This window comes from Alnus glutinosa, chromosome 1, assembly GCF_958979055.1.
Source record: "Alnus glutinosa chromosome 1, dhAlnGlut1.1, whole genome shotgun sequence".
Taxonomy (NCBI): domain Eukaryota; kingdom Viridiplantae; phylum Streptophyta; class Magnoliopsida; order Fagales; family Betulaceae; genus Alnus; species Alnus glutinosa.
This window is the reverse complement of record NC_084886.1, coordinates 33,482,064-33,497,066: the sequence shown is the minus strand read 5'-3', so window position 1 is coordinate 33,497,066 and position 15,003 is coordinate 33,482,064. Positions and strand designations below refer to the sequence as shown.

General features: G+C 36.5%; 1 protein-coding gene and 1 long non-coding RNA gene across 4 annotated transcripts; both read left to right on the top strand.

Moving 5' to 3' along the window:
* Window positions 1-37: 37 nt before the first annotated feature.
* LOC133858785 (uncharacterized) lies at window positions 38-2,612 on the top strand. Of its 3 annotated transcripts, XR_009898593.1 has the most exons (4): window positions 38-362; window positions 442-556; window positions 822-892; window positions 1,764-2,194. It is a non-coding gene; the product is annotated as an uncharacterized LOC133858785 (long non-coding RNA). The 3 variants fall into 3 exon arrangements; XR_009898592.1 differs by lacking the exon at window positions 822-892 and having other exon boundaries at window positions 39-362; window positions 1,764-1,949; XR_009898591.1 differs by lacking the exons at window positions 822-892; window positions 1,764-2,194 and adding an exon at window positions 2,347-2,612 and having other exon boundaries at window positions 40-362.
* A 3,725-nt stretch (window positions 2,613-6,337) lies between these two features.
* LOC133878838 (protein FAR1-RELATED SEQUENCE 12-like) lies at window positions 6,338-9,607 on the top strand. Its single transcript, XM_062317385.1, has 4 exons — window positions 6,338-6,540; window positions 6,759-7,275; window positions 8,266-8,820; window positions 9,300-9,607. The coding sequence occupies exons 2-3, from the start codon at window positions 6,763-6,765 to the stop codon at window positions 8,476-8,478; spliced, it is 726 nt and encodes a 241-aa protein (XP_062173369.1). The 5' UTR covers window positions 6,338-6,540; window positions 6,759-6,762; the 3' UTR covers window positions 8,479-8,820; window positions 9,300-9,607.
* Window positions 9,608-15,003: the final 5,396 nt, after the last annotated feature.

The following is a 15,003-nucleotide window of genomic DNA, read 5'->3' as shown; positions in this document are numbered from 1 at the left end:
AAAATTTGGAAAAACATTATTAACCAATACAGCACTCCATTTTCTCATTTTTGTTCCACGAGCTTCCCCCCAAATTTTCCCTCCCTCTCTCCATCTACCCCAAAATCTTCCCACCATTGACCACCACGCACTACCAGCCATCGTCGACCACCACGCACGACCCGCCACCGTCGTTCTCTATCTCCGACAGAGCGACCGCCGACGACCCAGCTCCGCCACCGTTGACCACCACGCACGACCCACCACTAGGTACTGCCAGGCGCCATCTCTGACGACCCATACCCATCTCTGTCTCCCTCCATGACGACCCATCTCCATCTCTTCCCACCGAACAGATCCGACGAGCCCAACCATCAAAAGAGGTAAGGTTTTCTCTATTTTTTTTTTTCGATTTTCCCTGTCCTCTGGTAGTAAAGATCTTGTTTTTCCACTTGTTTTTAGATCTAGAATCTCAGTTCCCTCCACGACAAACCCATCTCCATCTCTTCCCACTTTACAGATCCGACGAGCCTAACTGAACTACCATCACCGTCGACGAGCCTAGCCATCAAAAGAGGTAAGGTTTTCTCTATATTTTTTTTTTTCGATTTTTCCTCTCCTCTGGTAGCAAAGATCTCGTTTTTCCGCTTGTTTTTGGATCTAGAATCTCAGTTCCATTATTCTCAATATAGTTGGGTTTGAAACTCAGATCTTTATTTTTCGTTAATTGGTTTTGCCGTGGTAGATTGTTGGCTCTGCTTGCTGTTTGTTTATGCCTTTTCTTTGTTTCAACCTATTAGTTGTTTTTGGCTTGTAGTTGTTAACTCTTTTCTTTTCTGCAGAATTTCTGCAGTTTGTATTCTTTGATTATATCTTGATTATTGCAGCCCTTGAGCAGTTCCTTGAAAATGATGTAAGAATTTGGTTTCTGCTCCCATGCTTTTTTAATTATATCTTGGCATGGTAATGACCCCGTCATTGTTTTTGCAATCCACATTTCTTGCTTCTCCTCCATGCCAACAAAGTTGCCAAAAACTGAAATACGTAATTGATTCCCATGGCTATATATATAGCACTGAAAGCTCCCATTTTTAGCCAATTCTGATTCTCAATTTAAGGAGCTAGCATTCGTATTGTTGGAATATAGTGTACTGAAGTGATGCAATCTACATGTTTGAATTTTTCATATTTATCATCATCAAAGACATTGCATCTCCAAGTTTAGTTATCTCATTCTCTATTTTGATTGCCTCGTTTCTTAAATTATCTATTTATTGGCCCAAAATGCTATCCAGTAATGTTTTGTGCCAAACCTGCTCCCTTTCGGGTTCAATTTTTTCTGGGCTGGGTTACTAAAATGTATCTTCTATGTTGCTTTCCAAAATCCATCTGAGTTTAATTAGACATAGGAAAAATGATGACTGTTCATATTTACTGCATACATGTGTGTGTCACTTTTATATACCTGTACTGAAGTTTTTTGAGTAAATTGAGCATGATGTGGTTTAATATGATGGAACATGAAAAAGAAGTAGATGGAAGTCATCCTTTAGTGTTTATGGGAACATGGGACGGTGTATATGCAATCTTATAAGCAGTCAGCAAGTGCTTGTTGTGGGCGCTTTGCAAAATAGTTTAATGCTTGAAAGAATGCCTATCCATAAATATGAATGTCTTTTCTTGGTAATCTGAATTTATAGGCAGCATTTTCATCAATTTGTACTCCTGCCCTTAATTTATCGACTCCGAGTGCTTGAAAGAATGTCTGCCCTTAATTTTTACAGCCTGAGGATAATACGCTTAATGCCCTCAAAAGAAAAAAAGTTTTTAGTGATTACATCAGTTCCAGTGCTATTCAAGGATCAAGGCACACTTCAGCACTGATGTTTCGAACAGCCAAAGCATAAAGCCAAAGTTGGCTTTGCGTCAAGGTTGCTAACATTTTTGTGTTGCCATCTGAAAGTTGCTTGCTTTTTCACTTTCTTTGTTTAATTTACTGTTTTTGGCATATTCGTATGCAAGTCTATGAATTCAAATAATTATCATTGCTGATAAAATTGTAGTCTACCTCAAACAACGCATCGGTGATGGATGGATTTTGGTGGAATTTGAGCTTGTTTGGTTCACTGCAATGTGGAATTTGTGGACAATAACTTCAATTTATGTAAATCTAGTCACTGCTCGTCCCTAAGTAGTTGGGGTAAAAAATATTTAGGTTCTGTTGAGTGTTTAATTTTTGTTATATTCTGAAATTAGCATTTTTGTGTTAATTTTGGTATGGACCACATAATTTCTGTGTTATATTTTGTCGTCAGTAGTTTATGACATTTTTGCTGACCCTTTTTTTTTTTTTTTTTTTTCATGCAGAAAGTCAATGATTGTGATTTTTTTGAATGGGCTGATAATGAGATGTCTGGATACGAGAAGAGATTAGCGCAACATCTAAAAGAGATGGAGGAGAGAAGACAGGCTGACAATGACAAAGTTGAGGAATTAATTGAAAAAAAAATGTAAGGAACAATTGGCGCAACATTTGAATGAAATAGAGGAGAAAGTTAAGGAATTGATTGAAAAAAAATGTAAAGAACAATTAGCGCGACATAATGGGAAGATGTTTCGTGTTTTGTTATTAGTTGTCATTTTGCTTTTAGCCTTTTATTGTTGTAGTTATAGTAAATCTAGACATATTAACTTGATGTTAAAATGAAATTATGGAAACAATTCAGTTGTATGAAACTTTTTTCTGCTTGTACGAATTTCCTAAATGTATGTTAAACTCAGATTTAAGGTCTGGTTTGATAACCACTCAGAATGGATAGAATTTCTAGTGGCTGGATTGTATGGAACTAGGATTTATGTATACCATTTGTATTTTCTGGACATAAAATTATCATATGTAGTTCATATGTACATAAGTGATCCAGGAAAGATGTCGTAACTTATGAGAAGAGTGATAACAAGCAATGAGATGGTTAATCAAGTGTAGAATGATTTGTTTCGAGGTGCATATGTTGTTCAATCAATGAAAAGAAAAAATAGATCCAGAGGCGAGACTTAGCCTCTCAATTTTTTCTTCTATATGTGATAGGCTAAAAATCCAAGAGAGAAAAAATAGAAAATGAACATAACATATGTAGCATAGATGCAGAGGCGAGACTTAGCCTCTCAATTTGCTTAACATACACTAAACTCGACCCACTTGTTAATCCATGCATATAAGTAAACAAAAATGTAGTCAGCCTAACCTATTTGTAGCTAGGTTCTCTTTCATTTTCTCATTTTATCATCCGTGGATGTTCTCTGTAACAAAAAAGACCACTTGTTTCTTTGTCACGCAGAAGAAAGAGGAAAAGAAAAAGAAAAAAGAAAAGACCAAGACCCATCATTTAGGTTTTGATTGCTGCTATATATCTTTAAATATATATACATATACAATTAACAACTAGATTGGAAAAATAAGAAGCCAACATAGAGGAGTAACTCAAGTGTCCGTGAAAAACTGAACTATCCATAAGATAATTTACTACAAAAAGTGAAATCCAAATTTACATAGAAAAAGTAGGAAAATAATGTAGAAACTGGTGTTGAAGCTCCTGCTTGCTCAATGTTCGATTCATATCTTTATCCAGGGCAAGAAACAAGTCTGCATAAAGAATTATGGTGCAGTTAGCCACATGAATATCACAGCAGTTTTAAGTACTTCAAACACATCATAACATTTATTTTGAGATTAACAACAGCAAAAGATACCAGCTCTTGCTGTTGTTAACCGTTTACAAGTCCTATCATTTACAAGTATATATATATATATATCTGCTCTAATTCACAAAGGTCTGTATAGTACATAATTCACAAAGGTCTTCAATATAAATCAATTTACAAAACACATACCTGCTTCTCATTGCTTTTCATTTCTGGAAAAGGCCAGTTCTACCTGACATCAAAGAAGCATCTTTCATGAGAGTTAAAATTCTCCCCGGAAAATGGAAATATGAATTCTACATAAACAGTAACAATAGAATAAGCAGTGAAAACAAGGATTCTAAGATCCACATTTTTCACAAATAATGCTTGAAAAATCATTTAAGATCAATTGGATGCATTTGTAACTTAAACCAAGAAAAACTGAGGAAAAAAAAGAGAGGAGAAAGATGCACATATCTATTACAAAAGTAGACAAATTTTGATGACAATAAGGCTATAACATCACACCTCGTATTCAGCAATTATATAGGAAAATTTCTACAAATTTCACAATAAAGCAGGCCACCTATTTGTTTTGAGATTATCCATTTTACCAATTTAGGCATGTTGCTCCCACTATTATTAGATTGATTAAATCTAGCCATTCTTATAAATACAGCAAAGAATATATGCTGTTATTGGCAAGGATCCAGGAGTATTGCCATGAAATTTTGCATAGGATAACCAGGAATCGATCGAAAGAACACACTATGGCAGGTTAAGGACGAGTTATATCAAGCCAACCACAATTTGAACCTGACTAAACTCTGCCCTCAACAAAAAAATATGGACTCAAATAAGGATAAATGCAAATGAGTGTAAAACAAATGAGATATAAAACACAACTACTTGGAACCTTGAAATAAAAATTAGCACACAAGCAAACTTTAGTAAGAACAATTGACCTCCCGAAAAACGAAAAAAAAAAAAATTACTTTAATCAAAGAGACCTTACCACTTATGACAAGTATATAAAATCTCATTCCAAAATACATGATGATTGTGAATTTCTGAACGTCTGAAACAAATACCTCAAATGATTAATATATATGAAATTAAACTTTTTGTCAACATGTACGAATCAAATGCGCGTATATAATAAGTCCATCTAAAAGTTTCTGTAACAAATAAAAATTCATATCAGTGCATTATCATTTAGTTCATAGCATTCAATAAAGGCCTAAGCATAAGAACAATATCAAAACTTCACAAACCCAAAGAATAAGCCTTTCTATTAGCTTCTTTATAGAACCTCAAAGCATTAAGCATACATTTATTCCACATTGAGACAGACCAGAATAGGTTGGTTTATATACCTTTTGGACATGAACCTTGAACAATTAATGCCACTTTTACTTGTAAAAGGAAAAAGGCACTTTCTTTTTACTTGCTTGATTTTCATCACTATTGTGTTCTTATAACACGTTTCTAAATTGCGCATTCAACAAAAATCAACAACACAAGATAATTCCATGATTTGAAAAGGGTTCTGGAATTTCCAACATATGTCAAAAGAATGGTCTGTACCATGACATTGGAAGGGAAAGGTCATGATTTCCAATGAGGCTATGGTTTTCCAAATATGCTTATGATGAAAGGAGACAAAGGATGTGAAACAAGCGTTAATCTTTGATTATTTAACATTGCCTTTCAAAATTCTATTCCAAGTTAACTCTGCTTAAGCATGGACAGATAGGTTTCAGGAATTTATGAACTGACATCATTGCAACATTTTATCCTATTTCTGATGGCTCCAAATTCTAGTAATGAATTCCTTCCATAAGGGAAGAGTCTGTGGCTTCAAATGCTATTGAAGACAAGCATAACTGCAAAAAAAAATAAAAAATGAAGGAAAGGTGTTTGCTTTAATACCTGACGGAGACCTAGACTTGAAGGAGACGGATTTGGGGGGAAGCCGGAACTGGAAAACAGCCGGAAATGGAAGACGGCCGGTCGTTGGGTTTTGGCCGAAGATGGAGAACGACAGTGGTGGGTTGTGCGTGGTGGTCGACGGTGGCGGAGCTGGGTCACGGTAGTTGAAAAAAACAAAAAGGCTGGTTTGCCGGAACTAGAAGACGGTCAGAGATGGAAGAGGGCCGGAATTGGAAGACTGCCGGTGGTTGGGTATGGGTCGTCAGACGGTGGGGGACCTCGTCGGCGGTCGCTCTGTCGGAGATGGAGAACGACGGTGGCGGGCTCGTGCGAAAATGGTCGTCGGAACGACGGAGAACGAACGTTGGCCGAAGATGGAGAACGACGGTGGCTGGTCGTGCGTGGTGGTCGACGGTGGCGGGTAGTGCGTGGTGGTCGACGGTGGAAAGATTTTGGGGTAGATGGAGAGAGAGAGGGAGGGAGGGAAAATTTGGGGGGAAGATCGGTGAACAAAAATGAGAAAATGAGGTGTTGTACTGGTTCTTGTTTTCAAATTTTTAATTTTTTAATTTTTTAATCTTTTGTTTTTTGGAAAAAAAAAAAAAAAGGTTAAAACTTAAATGGCCCTTTCCACGTAGGAAAGGGCCGGGCAGGGGCCGGCAAGATGGCCCCGCCTATCACTACTCTAGTTTGACTAGACATTTTTTTTTGAAGTAAAATAAAATGGGAGCTACTACCGGGAGTGGGAACAACCACATTCCCTCTTCTTTATGCTCTTACACTCACCTGCAGTGGGCCCCAACGCCGGACTCGGATTGACCCCACCGGCTCTCTATCGTCAAACTCCCAAAAGGAATCCCCAAACAAGCGACACGGAGCTCGATCACGATCTAGGTTTGGCTTTCCCTTCACCAGCGGTTTCTCCAGCGTTCCGTTTTTCCACCCGTGAGTTTCGCTTCTCTTTCAAAAATTTACCTCAATTTTCACTACATTTGAAGATTGTGTTTTTTGGTTGGTTAGTTTTTCTTGAATGGAAGCGTGAGATTCTACTAGTTTATTAATTTGCTCATATCATTCAAGAAAATCAATAGTAGAAAGTGTTTTTTGTTGAGTCAGATTTATTATACATGAAGAATGACCGTTTGATTTGATTTCTGCCGTAGGAGGATGATGGATCATGAATCTCACCAGGGATTTGACTTGGATGAAAGCGATTTAGATATGCAAACTGAATCGTATGAGAACCATCGGAGGATAGAAGATGGGATCCCAGAGGACGACGAGGTGCCAGAACATTGCGTTGGAGCTTTGGAGCCATACATAGGCATGGAGTTCAACTCAAGAGATGAAGCTAGAGAATTCTATGTTGCCTATGGTCGCCGCTTTGGTTTCACTGTACGTATACACCATAACCGTCGATCACGAGTCAACAATCAGGTGATTGGTCAAGATTTTGTTTGTTCAAAAGAAGGCTTTCGTGCAAAAAAGTATGTTTACAGAAAAGACAGAGTTCTTCCCCCGCCCCCTATCACCCGAGAGGGCTGTCAAGCAATGATAAGGCTGGCGTTGAGGGATGGGATGAAGTGGGTTGTCACCAAATTTGTGAAAGAACATAATCATAAGCTAATGAGCCCCAGCAAAGTCCCATGGCGGGGATCTGGAAAGCACTTAGTCAGTGAGGTATGTTTCAGATTGTTATTTTACAAATACAATATATGACTCGAACTCCATAAACCAACGAGTCCTGGTAAAGTTCCCTGCTGGGGATCCCAAAAAAAAGGCCCTCACTGAGGTCTTCGAATATATATATATACATATTTTGATTTGCTACAGTTGTTTGCTGATCCATGTTTTTGAATGCGCTACAGTGGTAGGTTTATTACCAGGCACAGAGCTTGTCAAGCCTGGTCTTGATGTGTGGTAGCCATTACAGTTGAAACCAATTACAGCCCAGACCTAAATGATGGCCATAGTTATAGTTTCGACTAAAGTTTCTTTTCTTGATATTTGAGCACTGTCCTATGAAAATTCAACTATTCAATTTGGCTTTTGGAATTGGGTCAGCCACTGTGGTCTATACTCATGAAACGGAGGTCACTAGTTCGAATCTCTCATTTCCCCTTCTGGCCAATTACTTAAAGAAAAAAAAAAAAAAATCTTTGTGCAAAAAGAGCTATGCCAAGACTTTTGTATGAGTCACTGAAAATCTTTTGGAAAATTATTTGAAGAAACAGAATAGGATGTAATAGTCATATGAGGGTCACAAGCTTGATTCTGCTCTCTCTAAGTAACTGAAGTTAACGATTGGGTAATGTTGAGACAATTTTAAATTTATAAGGGCCAATGGTCAAGTATAAACTCGAGAGACTTAACTAAAATTTGGTCTAAATCATAGGGTAACGAAATAAAATAAAATCCCCTACCCTCCGCACAATGACAAACAAACCCACAATGGGAATTCTTATGTTACAACTAGCAAGAATCTGTGAATATAGATGGGATCTAGTACATGCTCAGTGTCAATTCTATCTTACTACCGGAGTGGAAATCGCATTTGCTATTTCTTATGTTCAGAGGTTTAACTTTAACTTTTCTTTCTTGCTTTATCAGTAGTATCATGGTCATTACAATGTCATACGTAGTGAACCTAACTATTCACTTTTTTTGCAGGACGAGAAAGATAAGAGAATCCGGGAACTATCCATTGAGTTGTATAATGAGAGGCAAAAGTGTAAGCGAAAGTGTGCTGCATATGAAGAACAGTTAAATATGATTTTGAAAGATTTGGAAAAACACACAGAACACATATCCAAAAAAGTTGCTGATATAGTTCAAAGCATAAAAGATATTGAGGACGAACAATTGGACTCAGATAGTGGCTAGAGTTAGTGCACCTTGTACTGTATCTTCCCTCAATCGTGGTTTTTCTTCGATGTGTTGATTAAGCCCCATATGCCTTTCCATGAGCCACATGTTCATTAACTTTCTTTGTTCACTTATGCTTTGAGTTAAATTAATCATTGAAGTGGAGAAAGATTAAGGTCCTCAACATCAATTATGCCTCTCCGAGCAAATCAGTGGCTGGTATGAGGTGTCCTGGCTCAAGGTGCTTACTCTCATGACAGTCATTGCAGTGTAGTATGGGTGATTTATTCTTCTTGGAGAAATGTTGAATCATCATCTGCAGAAAAGGAGTATATCGTCTTAGCCAAAGAGCCGAGAAAGGTATAAGCACTCCATCATTCTTATGTACAATCTATCTTTTTCTTTGAATAAGTTGTACAATAGTTTGTCCATTGATGTAACAGTATGCTTCCATGTTAATAAGATGACATAGAATTTTGTATAAGAGAGAAATGATACACTTACATCTCTTATACATCCACATACAATCAAGTTTCAAATTCACCATTGAATTTGTGGGGCCCAATGTAGGTCCCATAAGTCTGAAGTTAGATTTAATGAGATGTATAAGAGATGTATAGGAGGCGTAAAAATATCTTTACTTTTTGTCTAATTTCCCTTGTCCACTGCACTGAGATTGATCATGGTACAATTTTGCATGTTATTGCACTTTATAGTCACAAATATGAATTGCCTTCATGAGTACACTTTTCCTTTCATGACTTAAATCTTCTAGTAAAAAAATCTTTCTTCGTTTCCTTCTTGTTCGTGATTAATTTGCAATTTTTTTTTTTTTGTAGATTTACTGGCAGTGGCAGCCTATTTGCAAAAGTAGATGTTAGAACAATCCAAGTAGGTCCCAAGGAAATAGGACTCATTCACTGGGTCTCAGACCGGTTTGGTGGCAGTTTGTAAATGGATACCAAAATCCAAGGTGTTACCCTAAGCCTTAGAATAAGAGACAATTTACTTACAAATATTAATTGTACAAAAAAAAAAAGACAAAAAAGAACAAAAAAAAAAGGGGGGTATATTTGTAGATGTCTGTTTTTGTGTTTTTATATGTGGATTAATTTACTTACTAATGCATTTTTGTTTTCTTTTTTAATTTCTTATTTAATATAGTTATGATTGATAAAATGATCTTTTTGGAATTTATAGTAAAATTTTATGATATAGAAAAAGAAACAGAAAAACACTCAACAAATGTTACCTAACATCATTATTATTTGGTCCCTTGGAGTTGGTGGTCATCGGACTAGTAGGCTGTATTTGAGCCAAGTATTGAAATGTTCAAGTTTGGCTTATTTAAATTTTATTTCGAATACGAGTCGAGCTCGAGTCTATCACCGAGCTAGATATTTTGTTCAAGCTTGGCTAATTTATTTTTTGAACGAATTTGAGCTTATTTACAAGTTAACTTATTCAATTTTTATATAAAGTAAATATTATGATTATTTATCTTTTTCGTAAATACATACTAATCATTAGTTAACTAATTATTGTTATTTTTTTTTATTTTATTATTTTATCATTTGAGTTAATTAAATAAATTAACTTGAATCTTAAATAATTAAATTTCGAGTTTATATGTATGTTTTATATGTATAAAAATTCATTATGCACGTACACAAACAAGCGCGCACACATATATCTATACATACTCATTTACACTCAAATCTCTAAAACTAAATTCACATCAACAATAATTCAAGTTATATTTATCATATTAGGAAAAGAATCCATTTTACTTAAGTGTTCTTATTATATATATATATATATATATATATAAATTTTTTATAAGTAAGCAATATAATTAAAAAACGCAAAGTGCGGTCAAATACACATGAAGTATACAAGAAAAGCATCTAAAAAGGAGAAGAAAATAAAACAAGAAAATCATTAAAGCTAATTACTAAGGGAGCTAGGAACGCAGTAGTCCAAGATAGCATTTGTCCTTGAAGTTTTTATTATTTTGTTCCCTCCACAAGCATCACAAAAAGCAAGAAGGAACCATTTTTCATACAACAGCATTTCGAGAGCTACCACCCGACCACCAGTAAGCAAATAAATCAACCACCCAAAGAGGCATAATCTAAGACAAACTGAAGTGCTTGAGGATGGCATTCCATAAGGCATGTGTAGTTTCACAATGGAGAAGAAGGTGGTCTACAAACTCCCCATTCATTTTGCACATACAACATTTATCAATCACAATGACATGCATCTTTCTAAGATTATCTAAAATAAGAATCTTCCCTAGTGCCGCTGCCCAAGCCAAAAAAAGCAACTTTCAATGGAACTTTGGTTTACCAAATACTCTTCTAAGGGAAATGAACTTCATCTTTGCAAGTAAGGACCTTATAGAAAGATCTAACACCAAACTTTCATTTGTGAGAAAGGATTCCACCGAAGCTTGTCTTTCCCTTCACTTATCACTCTAATGGAATACAACAAAGTGAAGAAGGAAGCCAAGACGTTCACCTCCCAGTCGTGGCCGCTCGAATAAAGCTAGCATTCCACTGAAGGGAACCACTCTTAGAGTCCAAGTGAGCTGCAACAAGCACATCTTTATCACGAGCAATGCCATATAAAACCGGGAAAGCTTCCTTGAGGGTCATCTCTCCACACCACACATCATCCCAAAATCGGATCCTGGACCCATTTCCTAGCATAAATCTAGTATGACTACAAAACAAACTCCCACCCTTCCCTATATTCTTCCATATCCCCACTCCATGAGACCCAGGGGATCAAAAGAGTACCAACCATCCCACCCACTACCATACTTAGGGTCCACAATAAATTTCCACCAAGTATCTCTCTCATGAACATAACGCCACAACCACTTCTCTAACAGAACCCTGTTGAAGATCCTCAAATTCCGAATACCCAAGCCTCCTGCATAAATAGGGGAGCCAACATTGGACCAATTAACCATGTGATATTTGAACTCTTCACCTAATCCTCCCTATAAGAAATCTCGATGGAGCTTCTCTATACGATTTGCCACACTAGCAGTAATAGGGAAAAGACACAAGAAGTATGTGGGATGATTGGAAAGAGTGCTCTTTATAAGGGTAACCCTACCACTCTTGGACAGATGCATCCACTTCTAGCTAGCCAACCACCTCTCAATCTTTTCAAGAACATCATCCCAAATTGACTTGGCCTTAAAAGAGGCCCCCAACGGAAGACCAAGATACTTAAAAGATAAAGAGGAAACCCCACAACCCAAGACGCTACCCAGTCCATCCACATTATCCACACAACCCACAGGAATCAAAACAGACTTAGCCAAATTAATCTTTAAACCTGAGAAAGCTTCAAAGCACAAGAACAACACGCGTAGATAGTGAAGATGGTTAGGATTAGCCCCACAAAATACCAAAGTATCATCCGCGAACAACAGGTGTGAAATTAACCACCTCAAAGCATTTAGATCCCACAGAGAAGCATGATAGTAGACCGCAGTGAACAGCAGCAATGAACATTTTACTTAAGAGCCTCCAAACAATAACAAACAGAAGAGGAGACAGAGGATTACCCTGTCTTTGCCCGCGAGAACTACTAAAGAAACCAAACGGAGTGCCATTCACCAAAACAGAGAAGCATGTCAAAGAAATGCAACGCGCTATCCAAGAACATCATTTCTTCCCAAAACCACATCGTCTTAACATTTACAATAAAAAGTCCTAGTTGACATGATTATAAGCCTTTCCAATATCCAGTTTGCAAAGCAACTCTGGTTCACCAGATTTGATATGACTACCCAAACACTCATTTGCTATAAGAACTGAATCAAGGATTTGTGTACCTTTCACAAAAGCATTCTGAGATTTCGAGATAACTTTCTCCACAACTCTTTTTAATCTATTCACAAGAACTTTAGCAATGATCTTGTAAACTCCACTTACGAGACTAATAGGCAGAAAATCTTTAAGATCTAATGCCCCAGTTTGGCCCCTAGACTTTTTCGGGATTAGAGCAATAAAAGTGGCATTAAGGCTTTTGACAAACTTGCTAATGAGCGTGAAAGTCTTGGAAATCTCTCATGATATCAGTCTTGATCACATCCCAACAGTCTTGAAAGAACACGATAGAGAACCCATCAGGACTAGTAGCCTTATCTATGTTCATGCCTTTAACCACCTCTAAAACCTCCCTCTCCTTAAAAGGAAATTCTAAAGAAAAGGCCTCCACCGCAAAATTAAAATAATATTAAAAAAGATTGTAAAAGTGAAGTTATACGAGTTTATACGAGCTAATTTGAGCCAAACTAAGTTTATACAAGTATGTCTCATTTAATATTCGAACATATTATTGTGTTCATGAATAGCTCATTTCTCATTCGAACCGAGACCGAATCAAGTCTAACTGAACCGAGCTGAGTTCAGGAGCGGCTAAGCTCATCTTACACCCTAGGTCCTACTGCCCCTATCATGTCTTCCATAGTAAGATTGATAGCATTACTAGACTAACTTCCAATATATTTTACATCATTAGTTTTGCCGGTATATCTATAACTGACTTCTCCTTCAATTTGTCAAAATAGTTGAAAAAAAAATAATCCAAAAGTCTCTGAAAGCACTTTGACATTATTATTCTGTATATATGTATCAACACCTGTTTTTCACTATTATGTTTTGAATAACTGTTGTTTACATTATCATGTGGTATCAACTACTTTAGCTGAGCTATAGATATATACTTATGCTTTCTAGAAAAGAAAAGAATAATTGTATTTGGAATCTAATACGAAAGAAAAACTCTCTAATTAGAATGAACTTACACTAATAAAGTGCACTTTCACGCACGTTTTGAGAAAACCATGCATTTATTCCAGAAATGGGATTTGTTTTAGAAAATATAAGGGAGAAATTTTAGAAAGAATGGCTCACATCACACACAAAAAAGGTTGGTATGCACTTGCTAAGTTGTGAACTCACAAATCTACCTATAAATTGTGAAATTTCACAGATGTCCTTATTGTGGATCGAGGAGGACTCGTATGTAAGTCTAGACTACTATCCATTAAGGCTGCCAGTTTTTTACATGACTCGCGAACTTGACACGAACACGATACAAAATTAAAAGGTTAGGGTTTGGCATAAACGGGTTTAGGTCATAAATGGGTTGACCTACTTTAAATAGGTTAACCTGCTTGACCCGTATACTTTTTTTCATTTTTATTTATTTATTTTTTTATGTTAACAATAAAACTTAATTATTTCTATATATTATAATAAAAATTAAGTATTCTATGCAACTAAATAATATGTGAATTCAAAATGTTAAATTAAATATGAAATTTCATTGCCAACATCAGGGAAAACTGGTATGTAATATCCTTTACACCTTTCTAGCTCAGGGCTTCATTCCAGTAATTTGTCAAGATAATATGGCAGCACAAAATCATGGCAAGTAAAATCACTCTTCATTTTTATTCACAAACTCGAAATGACCAGCATTACACCCAAACATTAAATCTAGGGAACTTCACAAAACTCCCCTGAACTTCCACTCGACTTGAAACTACCTCCTCAAAATTCAAAATCTCTCAATTTCACTCCTCAATATTTGAATTTGTTGCAATGTCCCCCATTCGTTAGGGTTTGAAGTTAACCAGATGGCAAAATGGGCAAAATAACTTTTATGCCCTTGAAAATTTATAAAATTTCCAATTTACCCTTAATTTCAAATTAATTTTGTTTTTGTTTTTGTTTTTGTTTTTTTTTTTTTTTTTTTAAGAAAAATTAAGACCCATGTTGGGTCACAAGGTGACCCAACGTGGGTCATGGCCGGTCACGGCTAGGTAACCAGGTGATCCAGCTTAGGCCACCACTAGACCCACGATGGGACCTGGTGATGACCCCACCGTTGGCTTGGTGGTAACCCCGCTGTGGGTCTGGTGACCCACGATTGGGTCACCTTGTAACCTTGTACAGGTCACAAGTACCCATGACAGGGCCAGGTGGTGACCCCTTTGGGTCAGAAGACCCCGGTCGTGGCTCTGCTGGCCCACGACTGTGGTTCACAAGGTGACCCATGCTAAGTCACCACTAGACCCACGGGTACCCATACCCAATGTATATTTTTTTAAAAAATAAAAATCATGAGGGTATTTTCGTCATTTTCAAGAGTGTAGTTCAAATTTAACGCCAAAACTTAACAGAGGGCAGCCATTGCGTCAAATTAGAAGTTCGAACAGTGAAATTAAGAGTTTTTTTAACTTTAAGGAGGTCATTTCAAAATGAGTATAAATTCAGGGGGATTTTGTGAAATTTCCCCTTAAATCTACATAGAATGCTTCATCATCTTCTATGTAGATTTAATGTTGAATGTATCAAACCTTAATTAGAATGTATTATCTTTGTTATTATATCAGAGAATTGGATTATTTTTGTAGATTGATGATTTCTTCAGTTTATATTTGTGATCATTTTCTTTTTCTATTTTTTTTTTATATATTTTAAGTTTATCAAATAAGGGTTCATGTCGAGT

Bases quoted from the DNA above. Each gene is read 5' to 3' on its own strand.
- LOC133878838 (XM_062317385.1), top strand. From the start codon at position 6,763: ATGATGGATCATGAATCTCACCAGGGATTTGACTTGGATGAAAGCGAT. The intron at 7,276-8,265 runs GTATGTTTCAGA...CTTTTTTTGCAG, and splicing joins GAAAGCACTTAGTCAGTGAG to GACGAGAAAGATAAGAGAAT.